At 33.0% G+C, this 13,473-nt stretch overlaps 1 protein-coding gene across 6 annotated transcripts in view; it reads right to left on the bottom strand.

Annotated features, from left to right (window-relative positions):
* SEMA3A (semaphorin 3A) overlaps positions 1-13,473 on the bottom strand; it is a 442,921-nt gene that overhangs the window by 135,702 nt on the left and 293,746 nt on the right. For all 6 annotated transcript variants that reach the window (XM_073238902.1, XM_073238903.1, XM_073238901.1 and 3 more), the window contains 2 exons: positions 5,391-5,548; positions 2,594-2,656 (listed from right to left, as the gene is read on the bottom strand). In XM_073238902.1, coding sequence (XP_073095003.1) covers positions 2,594-2,656; positions 5,391-5,548 — 221 coding nt within the window. The remainder of the gene's footprint in view (positions 1-2,593; positions 2,657-5,390; positions 5,549-13,473) is intronic.

Below are 13,473 nucleotides of genomic sequence, written 5' to 3'. Positions count from 1 at the left end.
CATATTTAGGGTTACCCACAGGGCACTGGTATCATCACTTTACTACACCTGCTCAACTAACTGTATCTGGACTAATTCCTCAGAGGAAGAGAGAAGATGAGAGGAGAGACGTAAAAGATAAGGGAAATGCACTGAAGTGAATTTTGGAAACCATGAATGTAAGAAAATGTCTGCTATCTTACCAAAAGAATGAGTTGATTCAGTCATCAAATCAAATACACTCAGTTCCTGGCTTCAGTGCTTATTATAAAATCCAGGTAATTTGTCAGATAAGTATGCTTATTATCTTCAATTCTCAAATGAATTGAATTCCGAACAGTGCAACACTACAATGGTCAAAGAGGACTAAATGATTTACATCATTAAAGAGAACTAAATTAATTTCATTCATGATGTTTTCAGTTAGAAATTGTCTAAGCAACTCTATGACATAGACCAATAATGACAATAGCTAATAGTTTTATAGTACATTACAGTCTATGTAATAATTTCACTTGGGATTGAGTCTTTCAGGAATGCTGTGAACTGGTTATAATTACACCCACAGCCTTGATGAGGCCAAAATAGGGAAGGTATTATTCAAATACCAATTGTTTATTATCTGTATTAAGAGGCAAATTTAAATCCATGTATGTCACACAACAGCAAAAACTCATCAGTAGCTCAGAAATTTTAATCTCAACTTACAACATAGTACTTGGAATGTTTCAAAAATTTTTGAATGAAAAGATTCTGAATGACTATTCTGAATCATTACATTTCCAATCAAGAAAATGAGTGTAATGATATTTACCTCAAAGTTATTGCTAAAACTACATTCACAAAATACTATTTAAATATCAAAGTACTTGACACAGGGAAGAGTCTCAAGAATTACGTTTCCGTGTATTCACCTGTTAAACTTTAAACGAAAAGGAAAGAGTCTGTGTTTTTAAAGATAACCAATGTGTACAGGTAAAGTCTCCGTTTCTATCCATCCTTAGCTACCATCACATTGAAATTTTTTAACATATTAGTTAGTGGTAAGTAAATATGGCATTTTGATGTTAATCAACTTTTGTGTCTGTTATATTTTTTTGCCTTACAGTTTTGAAGTATTCTCTACATTTAAATAATTTTCCCAAAATCTATTAGACTTGTTTCTCACAATTGTAAAATATGTAATGTTCCATTTAATGGATAAAATACCATTATCTCACTCAAATACAATTAATGAGTCAGTGGGGTGTCAACATAAATTTCTTGACTTCTCTGGATTCTTATTTCCTTGTTTTTCTATTTATTAATTCTCCAACAGTCCCACCATATGTACCAATTTTGGATAGTATAAAATTTGATAGAACACACTTTTATTTTGTCCACTTTCACATAACTAGAGAAATGATTACCATACAATGAAGATGTAATGTGACTTACAACCACTATATTTAAAAAGAAGTTTTCAAAGATGAAAATTTTCTTGTTTGCTGATGTGTAAGGATTGCCAAGGAGGGGGAATACCTGTGCCTTCCGCCTTTGGTTACCTTCCTCCATCTGTAGCTAAGATTGCTACCAGACAGAGGTGTTCCTTTTCCATGAACTCAGATTCCTCCTCTAAGCCTCTCTAAAGATATACATCATCTTAGGCAGCTGCTACCAATCAATCAAGTCGTCCCGTGAAAATCGCTATACTCTATATACATGTATATATACACACTGATTTATGTCTTCAGGCACATAGGATAAATGTCTTCTAAATGCCAATACACAGAAAAAAATTTTATGAATTTATTTCTAAGAATAATCTAAAAATGTCTGAGAAAACAAAATAATACAGTTCAAATTTCTAAATTCTATGATTCATTTAAATTTATTGATTTAAATGATTATAACTGCCTTTTATGATCTGTGTGGATACCTAGCTATACATCAAACCAGTGGCCCACTTAATTTTACTGAAAGGTTTATCTCAGGAAAAATGGCCTCTAACATTTTACAATGGTAAAACCATTTTAAGGATTCCTTACCATTCTTCCTTTGTTCCACAGTACCCAGGACAATGCCTGTTACAGAGTTATTTTTCAACCAACATTTATTTAAGAAATGAGTATGTGGAAGGAAGGAATAAATAAGGAAGGAAGGAAAGGAGGGAGGGAAAAAAGAAGGTAGGAAGGAAGCAGAAAGAAGAGGAAAAGAATAGGAATGGGATGGAAAGGAGAGGTAATTTAATCATGATGACTCAGAAGTAGAAAACTTTTACATCATTCAAAAGAAATTCAAGAGGAATTAACACATGAATACTAATCTGTACAAAGAAGTTCACTTATTGAATATTACATTTTGTTTATCTTTTGGATATATATATGTCAATTATCAAAGGAAACATATTTTTGCTCTTTTAGGCATGTTACTATTTTCACCTACTACCCTTACTTAAAATGTTTTACATAATAATGTCAATATCCAAAATTAACTAATAATTTTAGTTAATTATTAGTGAGAGTGACTAAGTTCACAAGTAAAGCATATTTTTTAATATAATACTGAACTGAAATAATAAGGGTGATAAATTATTAATGTAATTACTAAAATAATTTAAAAGTCTGATATTTACCAAGATATCTTTGCCAGCCCACTTGCATTCGTCTCGTCTGGTGTAAGATACTGGCCACACAATCTACAGGCAGAGAAGAAACATTACTTTATGCCAATTAAGTTCTCTAAGAGAGCCAACATTATAATCTGTTAGAAAAGTTGGGGCAACTTAAAGGAAGTTACATAGAGCGCTGTGTGAACCATTCAGTTTAGATCTCACAGTGGTATCGGCATGAGCTTAAATCGTTCACTCTCTGTCTACACATTGGGCTTTGTTGTATATGAAAGATGAGCAACTCAGAATCCATGTGGTCAAATAGACCCCGGCAGCATGTTGTGGGAAGAACTAAGTAGATCATCTTAGGAGGATGTTGGAATCTAGTAATGAGAGGCAGAAATGGGCATAAAATGTAGCTTACATTCTTCTAAATCAATTGGTCTTTATCATGAAATAGTGATTTTGAAATTTTAACACTGGGTGCTCTGGATCCATTTCCCTGATACAAATTTCAACACAACATGCTACAATGAGCAACTGATAGGGTTAGAAAAAAGTGTCTTAGAAAGGAACTTTTTTTTTTTTTTGGACAGGGAAAATAGGTCAGATTAGCCTTGTATACTTCTGAGAGATAAAGGAGGAAATGAAGAAGCAAACTGCTCTAAAAAGAAAAAAAAAATGACCCTCTCCACTGTGGGCAAAAAACATAAGAAAGAATTGTATTTTCATCCTAATACTTGGACATCATCCTTCCAAAGGTTCCTACATTGTATGAGCACAGTGACAGTGGTAGAGAACCGAAGGCGGTACTGTGGCTTGGAGGACTGTGCCTGCTTTCCCTCAATAATGCAAATAGCCCTCATCTAAATTCTGATATAAAATTTTACAGTTTCCCTGAGCAATTCCAGTGACTCTTCTCTGTCCTGGGGCAGAACAATTTAGTTGGTTTTTTTAAATTCATCTTTTTATTCTGATAAAATTAGCTAATTTCATGAGAAAAAATGTCACATGTAAAAGAGAAACCCAGAGACGGTGGCAGATAATCATTCATGTCTGCTACAAAGCTTTTAGTTTCAAAATGGCTGATTATAATTTATTTGGGAACCTCTAGGTAATTCAATATGGGCAAAGACTGTGATATTTAATCTAAAGAATTAAAAAGTAAAATACAATACATTTATAAACAAGAATTTACGCTATATTGAAATTCCCTATGATGACATAACAAATGCACTTCTATTCAATGTCACAATTATAAAACTCCTAAAATTTTGGATGTGCATTCATTTTTACCACTAGAAGGTCTTAATTTATGTATTCTTTTCTTTTGCATGTGCTTTTCATGTATGTGTGTATAAGTTAAAACTATCATTTGACTTGCTCCACAAGGTTTTTACAAAGTCATCACATAATAAAGAATCTCTAGGAAGAGTGGATGCATGTCCTTACAATTAACATTACCGTGACTCTTGAATCACTAGAGGGACTGCTGGGCAGTTCTGTTCCACGGCTCTATCTTTACATTGCCTGTGGTCAGGCCAAGTGATCTATTCTTATTTAAAGTTCACAATGGCGGAGGATCAAATATAAATTTCCTCTGAGACACAATAATAATATGTAGCAGACCTAAGATTTATTTACTTTCATATAAATCTTTCCAGCTAGATTGTGTGAAAATCATAGGTTATTAAAACATACAATTTTTTATTTCAAGAAGGCAGGTTCTTTTTTCATAGTTTCCTAGCTATTTCTTGTTGGTATTGAGACAGTATGGGCCTCATTTTGTGATTTCTCTCTAATGTTAACAATAAGTCAATGGAATGAATATACATATGTGTGTGTATGTATATATATTTAATTGTCTTGTCCATGAAAAATAATTCCTAACTTTTTGCTTTAATTTGTTAATTTGTTAATATTTTTTCTTCTTTACTCAAAACTTTCTCAGTTAACTAATGCCTAAACTTATCCTCACATTCAAAATGCTTCATTATCTATTTTATATTTTTCCATCTTTGTATTTTTATGCTTCTACACATGGTAGCCCCTCTCATTCATTATTTAATAAGCATTTATGCTTAAAAGAGACTACACACTATTATCAAGTACAGAAATGACCACATTTGCAAAAACATGACACTGAAAATCAACCTCCCAGATCAGGGTTTGGCAAACTTTTGTTTTAAAGTCCAGATAGTAAATATATTAGGCTTTGTGAACGAGATGATCTCTATCACTACTCAACTCCGCCATTGTTGACTGAAAACACAGATGACAAATAAATGAATGATAGTGTCTGTGTTCCAATAAACTTCACTTATAAACACAGGTGATACACCAGTTTAGGCATACGTATGATAACTGATGAATTCTGCATTTGCTGGCAATGTAGAGAGATGTATATATTATATATATGTATATACTATATATGTATAACATACATACACACACATATATACACAGTACCTGAAATCAATTATGATATACTTCTATAATGGTACAGGTATTTACTTTTTTACAGGAAAAATTGTACAACTATGGAAGGATAAGCTGAAGTTTCATAGTTTTCATATATTTATATATTTCATGTATATTTTCATATATTTCATATAACGGTCATTAAAAATACTATGGTTTCTTCCTTGATGATTTTTATGGGTTACTATATCCATTCATTTAGTCAAATCAATGCATTTTTATTTGCATCTGTAAAGATAAAATACACAGTTTTTACAGTTGTCATGCTGTTAAACAGAGGACTCTATATAACTTGAGATGTCTCAAAAGAACTACAGTGCATATGTTAGAATAAAGATACCTTTTGAAAATCCTTGATATTAACCAGGTTGAATGAAAATATGTGATCCTTTGCTCCAACGTATAGTCTACTCCGTTCTTCATCCAAAAGGAAGGTATGATAACTGGAGCTGTTGGTCAAGCCACTGAAAGTGATCACATTGTTGGATTCCAACATCTCTGCAAGGTAACAAAGTGGGACACTGAGTGTTAATGTGAGATCCTCTATTAGCACAGACTCTTGGAATCCGACTGCTGCCTGCTGTGGTTACCGTCAGTGGTTATTCCTCATGGTACTAAGAAATTTACAAGACCCAATTTTTTGTCACATTTCATTGAAATGAGTTATACTCATATTTACCAATATCATACTCAGGACCACACACTCGAGAGAAGGAGAGAAATGTCTTGTCTACACAACTGGTGTGGTGGAATCTCTTTGCCCTGTAGTGATAGATTGGAAAAGCTGGCAGTATATATAAAAAGTCTTTAACTTCACAAAAAGTTGCTGAAGTGATTTCATTTGCTCCAAGTCATTAGCTATAAAGATAAGCATAAGGGCAAACAGAAAACAGGGGTACTGTGGGGCAAACACTGTTTAACTACCTAGCTGGTTTGAGGCCTCTTTTGTTACAATTACTACTACATAGAGATATTGATCAATAGGAAGGTCATCTAAGAGACAAAAAGATGGATTTTAATTGGAAACGCCCATAAATTACCAAAGGAATCTAAGCACCAAGTACTTACAGGAAGACAACAACGACAGCTACATAGCTATAGAACATAGAGTCATCCAATTATAAGAAAGAACACAATCACCCCTCAGTGGTGTACAAACTAGAATGAGTTCCTTAGGCTATGTGGGCCTCAGTTTTTGGAAGATAGAGTTAAATAATTTATCTTCTAAGAGATACTGGGAAAGTGAAATTACATAATTCATGTAAAATACATAGAACCATAGTCTATATAGTAAGCACTCAAAGATCACCTGTTTGTGTAAGTAGATGTTAAATATTAATATTTTGATCTTCTTGAAAAAAAATAGGAAATTAAGGTCCAGATGGAGCAGACTGAAAAAAAAAAACTTTTCCATCTATCTTACCAAGTGTGCTAATTTGTTAACATCAGTAATTTTGAATGGCAAGGGGACAAATAAGAAAAGCAATATGCTCTTTGATTTACATTAATATTAAATGTAATGGTCATTTTAAGAATAGTTAAATAATTTTTTGTCAATTTTTGCATCTTGAATTTTAAATAATAAACATAATGACTTTCTCTATCATAATACCAAAGGATAAAAATATTTATCCAAATGAAAAACATGTTACAGGTTGAATTTTATAAAATTTAGTTCAGACAGAACTATTGGTACAGACAACTTAGAGAAAGAAGTCCTTAGTGTTTTATGTATGAAATCACTCTAGAAACCAACTGCACTTTTAAAAATGTTACTGCTGCATCATTTCACTAAACAAAAAGAATTATTGGAATATGGGTTAGCAGCTGTGTTCTACTGCTTTCAGATGTACTTAATTTTGTCTCATTCCTTTTGGTCTAATTTCTTTAGATATTCCTATCAGGGACTTTTTACATTGCTTTTTAACTAAAACAAGAGTCTTTTTCAGACCCTCATGGCAGTGAGTCATGGCCAATTCTGGATTGCTTAGGTTATATCATCACTTTCCAGGGTGAAAATACCTAGGTTAAAATTAGAGGCCGTTTCTCAAAATCTAGAGCTTACATTCTTTAATATTGTTTTATTTAAATTTATGATTTTGTTTTTCCTATATGTATTAAATAACTTCAACTTTGACAATACTCCTTCAGATGTTAAGTATTTACTTTTCAGTTTCTGTTATGTAAAATTTACCAGACATAGACTGGCATTGTAACTAAAAATTATATTCAGTAATGTGAGATATTTAATTTTCTACTACATCTTGTCTATGTTCATATTCAAACAAAAAATGGTATTTTAAAGAACAACCTAAATTTCTATAGAATCAATTTGACTATTATGAATCTGAGTAGACCAAAGCATCTAAAGGCACTAAGTCTTTTTGGGTGGTATTCAGTTTTTTTCTCTGGTTGATAAATTACTTCAACTTCTACATGCTGTGCCAACTATACAGAGAAGCAAATGTAGGATAGTAATCCAAAGTGCCATTGCAGACAAGCACGCCTTAGTGAACTGAATGAAAGGTGATTAAACAAACATTCTGTTTATTCCAGATTTACCAAATGATTTGGTGTTTCTATGATTTTCTTAATGCCAAAATAAAAGATGTACTGATCATAAAGTAAAGTTTGTATTCAGTAACTGCTAAAGGTATCACCATTTTTATGATACAATAATATTAGACATTGTAGATAGTAAGCATAAGTATATAGCTGTTCTAAAAGGGAAAATCAATTCACTAATTTCAAGCAACAGTGTGGTAAGCTGTAAGTAGACTTCACTTTCTTGCAATGTGGTTGTAATGGTTGTAAAAAATGCTCTTATGAATGAAAAAGACAGATGCACCCCTATGTTTATCGTCGCACTATTTACAATAGCCAAGATATGGAAGCAACCTAAGTGTCCATCAGTAGATGAATGGATAAAGAAGATGTGGTACATATACACAATGGAATATTACTCAGTCATAAGAAAAAAACAGATCCTACTATTCGCAACAACACGGGTGGAGCTAGAGGGTATTATGCTCAGTGAAATAAGCCAGGCAGAGAAAGACAAGTACCAAATGATTTCATTCATACATGGAGTATAAGGACAAAGGAAAACTGAAGGAACAAAACAGCAGCAGAATCACAGAACTCAAGAATGGACTAATAGTTACCAAAGGGGAGGATGGGAGGGAAGGGAGGGATAAGGGTGGGGAAAAAGAAAGAGGGCATTACGATTAGCATGTATAGTGTGTGGGAGGTACGGGGAGGGCTGTGCAACACAGAGAAGACAAGTAGTGATTTTACAGCATCTTACTATGTTGATGGACAGTGACTGTGAACGGGGATGTGGGGGGGACTTGGTGAAGGGGGGAGCCTAGTAAACATAATGTTCTTCATGTAATTGTAGGTTAATGATACCAAAATAAAAATTTAAAAAAATACTCTTATAAAATTCAAGACATTCATATATAAAGTCCATTTGATAGATTTCTTCTTTTATTTAATAACATGCAGAAAAGAAAAAAATAAATAATTGATCTGTTCCTTAATCAGAATATGCTAGCAAATAATCATGAGAGAATAACAATGATCATCTAATCTAATCATCAGAAAAGAGCCGCAATCTTTTCTAATCTAGTCAATTCTAATTTTCATCGTACTTATGTATTTATAGATTTCCAGATTTGCCTTTTCTCTGAATTCATCATGATTTCTAACATTGCTATATTTGAATAAAGAAAAAAAGAAAAAGACACTGTTAGCCATCACTACCAGTACATTATTTAAGATACTGAAAAGTTATTTTATAAATGAATTCTCTTCTAATATATGAAAAGAAAATATGAAAATTTACATCAAAATTATACATGACTATTCATAAAATCTACATAATAAAGTTGGATGGTTCCTGTGGTGTTCTGATTATCTTTAGGATCAACAAAGATTTATAACAGATGATTATATTACAATGACCTGGTCAGATTCTCAAAAGGCAATGAAATTAATACTGATTTCTAGAATGTAAGACCGCCCAGAACTAGACTTTTTATAGTAGGATGGAGAATGGCTGTATGCTTGATTTTCAAATCTAAACAGTAATAACCCTGTTCTTTATATTTCTGACTTTTCTTCCTTCCTTCCTACTTCCTTCTTTCCCTTATACCTCTCTTTCTTTTTCTTTCCTCCCACTTTTACTCCCTCCCTCTCTATTTCTCTCTCCTGTAAGTTTTATAGCATGAAAGATAAAAAGACCCCACCAGTTGCCAGACTCAAATGAATTGCCTATATTCATTGATAGCTTTAGGCTTATGTCCTTTTTTCATGACTTGAACTTTGGTCCTTTCCATAGAGCAAAGACCCCATGTAAAGTAGTCAAAAGCAGTGCAAACTATTTTGACTAAATTATTACCGTATCCAGACATTTGTAAATATTGGAAAGTTCAACAAGGTACAAAATTTTAGATCCTAATGTCAGTGCTTCGTAGATTACTTTTTATATTTAATAAACCAAAAATATTTCCAAAAGCAAAATTGGGGCTGAAATAAAAGTTTGAAATGAAAAAAAAGTTTGAAATAAAAATAGAAATGCAGTTTTTTGTTGCATTATAAAGACAAACAGCAAACAAGTACTATTTGTTATCATTATAATTTCAGACAAAAAGGAGGAGGCATTTTATTTAACTAATACAGAGGGCAGAAAGGACAAAAAAACACAAAGTGTAATCTTTAGAGATGAATACATTTAAATTGTAGGAAAATTCATCTTATTTTTTTCACTTTATTTTTATTTCACCAAGTGCTAGTAGTTTTTAAAGCTTCACAGAAGGGAAGTACCTTTCCAAAAATTCATGTTTGGCTAGTATCACTTTGAGATACACTGTGTGGATGATGAACTTCACTCCTAGCACTTCTGGCCAGTGCATCTTGTCATTGAATTGACAGAGCCAATATCAGTGGATGTCTACAGGCTTTTATTTATTTGGTGATGCTGAGTAACTACTCTCTTAATTTACAAAGTTGGTAAGTATTGTTTGAATACCCTAAGAAAAATCTGTTTTTTAATTTCAATAGCAGTAAACACCCAAAACATGCATGTTTACACACCCTGGTATGAAGGTAACTTTTACCTTAAATACTTTTTACAGCCTGTGCCAGAGGCTACAACACTCTATAAAACACAACTCCACCACTTTTGCCTGTACATTTCTCCAAGTTCTTCTTCCAAATTCTTTGTATTTGTTGATGGCCTGATCTCTAATGTCTCCATTACATTGGAATTTATGCCAGGACTCTTCTCTGCCAGAAGCTTCTTATTCATAGTTGCTGTGAATAATAAGCTTTTTGACTTGGATTTACTCTTTGATCAAGGTATTAGGTGCCCCCCTTTGAACTTTGGAGAAGTGAAGGTCCATTCCCAGCCCAAGCTCAGCTTTCATGCTTTTAGACTTCACACAATACACAGACTTTATTTAATGGAGTCATTCAACTAATAATTCAACAAACACACATCCAGTCCTTACTATGAGTAACACACAGGCATTGGCTAAGAATTATGTGGAAAATACTGATCAATAAAACCTTGATGGAAATTTAGGCAATTGCCTGCAAGAGAAGCAAAAACTAAGTGAATAACAATGAAGAGAGTAATAAGAGTCAAGGAAATTAACAGGAGGGAAAAAATAAATGCCACAAGATGTGGATAATCCTTCGAGAAGCACATAGCAATTAATTCTTCCTGAAAAAGATGTATAAGACTTTCACCGGAAGAAAGATGTATGGCAGAGCATTCCATGTAGAGGACATGAATAACAACCAGGGGAGAGAAATAAGGACAAATACATGGGAAAGTTTCAAGTGTCTATTGTGTGCCAAAAACTGCTGAATGATTTATAATTATATTCATTTAAGCCTCACAACACTACCATGAGGTAGGAATTTTCATTCCTATTTTTTTCTCATAAGAACATTGAATCAAATAGGTAATGGGAATATCCTAGGTCATAGAGATGGTGTGATTAACAGTCAAGATATCCATCTGACACTGAAGGACAGCCTCTTTCTGTCTTACAATACCTATAGGAAGGTCAAATTTTTGAGAATACTAAGAACTGATTTTGGAGAGGAATGTGAGAAGTGTAAGAATACATTTTGGAGAATCCTAAGAGCTGACTGTTGAGAAGTTTAGCTGCCTCTTACTATTACAAAACTCACCTTAGTTAATAGTCTCTTAAAAATGTCTATCATTTTATTTTATTTCTACTTAGTCTTTTTACACAATAATAATTCTATTAGTAACCTTATCTACAAGTATGGCTTTCGTCACTAGCAGTATTTTGACAAGTCTTAAATGTATATCTTCCAAGATATACATTTCCTTTCCCTCAAAGGCCAAAGGCTTTCTAGAAACCTCTATTCAGATATAGTACAAACGTCTGAGCATCTGAATGTCTTAAAGAGCTCTTTTTTGTTCCATTACTAACATTGTTATCTTCCTGTATGCTTTAGAATTAGTTGCAAGTACCACTCATTTAAAGAACCAAATAACAGAGCCTCCCCATCATCCACAGATCCAACTCATCACTTCAACTTTGACACTATAATAATTTCTCATATATTTTCTTTTGCTGACATACTTGCTGCCATTGTCATTCAATTCCTCATAATTTCTTCCCTTGATTATCACAATTATCATCTAACAGAATTCCTAAGTTTACACCAGCAAACCATGTTATACACTGCCTCCAGAATAATCTTTCTACAAAACAAATATGACTTTCTTCTAGTAAAGTTGAAAGAAAAGGCACTTTTACTCTATCCCCTTCTCTTCAATCTCATTTAAAAAAAAGAACAAGAAAAGAGAGGAAAATATCCATATTAAATGCAGAAGGAAAAACACCAATGGAGTATAAAACCACAAATTATTCAATACAGTGAATTAGGAAATATTTTGAGATAGAATGCTGAAATCTGACACATATCTCCATATATTCCGATTAGGACTGAATTAGAAATCAAAGGGTTAACAAATCATAAAAATTGCATCCATAAATGCTGTATTGTAAACAAAATCTAGGGATCTATATGGCTATAAAATTATTAGAAAATGTCCATAAAAGGTGGAAGTGTAGCTGAAATAACTAAGGCAGCATAGTCACCATCATCATCACAACTAACACATGCATGCCAGGTACTGTTCTAATCCCCCCCACACACACACACAATTTATTGTATGTGCATTATCTTTCTACTAAAGGAAACCACCAACCTCATTTAAAAACCAGTGAAGGCATGAGTGGAAGGTATGAACATGACTACTCCACAGTGTTCTAATAGGGTTTCATAAGAAACAGGCTAATCAACAAAATCTGAAAGAATGAAGAATGTATTTTCCCAGAAGAAAATATATTAAAGATTTTACAGTTTTTAAGTCAAAAACAATTGCAGACTGTGAACTACACCAGTTCATGCCCTCACTGTCAGAAGGAGATAAAAAGTTTACCAAATGCAATTGAAGAGCATAGGAAAGATAAGGAATTGACTGACATACAAAAGACAGGATTAATTCTGGTTACTAAAGTTTCAAACTAAGTAATAATAAAATCAAAATTTTTTAAAAGAAATGAAATTAATGTTATGAGTAGATCAATGAAAAGATAACAGGAATGAAAGATAGGAAATAAATTCTAAAAACCATATATATCTTCAGACTGACTATCACTATTTTCCAAGAAAATCTAATCATACAGAAGGATCGATTATGGAATTTACTAAATAAAGGCATATATTTGGACTTCATAAACAAAAAACAAATCACCTGTAGTTAGCTTCATACTTGTTCAAAGCAACATTATTCACCAGAAAACAAAAAATTTGTATAAATACCCATGTGAAAATATATGACTCAATAATTTTATACTCAGAAGGTTGACTTTTAAGAAAGAGAGGAAGTAACAGACATTCTCAAGCATGCAAGGTTTGAGTTACAGAACATTCACCTATTCAAAAAGCCACACCAATAACAACTTTTTAATAATGAAATTGATTCAAACATGTCATGAATAAAAATCAAGAGCACAGATATTACATCACTTACCTCCTTAAAACCTGCTTTGAGAGTCAGAGAGAAAAGATGGCAAAGTAGGAAGGCAAAACAGAAACCTCAAAGACACACACACCAAAGAAGCAACTACAGCAAATACAACTAACCCTGAAAAATGTCCTGAAGACTCCAGAACAGACCAGCTATACCTGATGAAGCAGAGAAGCCCACATATTGAAGGGTAAAGAGGCAGAGCCATGATCCATCAGGACCTAGGCCCTTCCCTTATCCCAGTGCACAAGCGGAAGGGAGCAGAACAGAGTGGGGTGGGATAAGCACTCAGGAACTCAGCACATCTGGACATGGAGATCTGCTCTTGGAACATAAGTCC

Source organism: Manis javanica, chromosome 6 (assembly GCF_040802235.1).
Source record: "Manis javanica isolate MJ-LG chromosome 6, MJ_LKY, whole genome shotgun sequence".
Taxonomy (NCBI): domain Eukaryota; kingdom Metazoa; phylum Chordata; class Mammalia; order Pholidota; family Manidae; genus Manis; species Manis javanica.
This window is presented reverse-complemented; position numbering and strand designations above follow the sequence as displayed.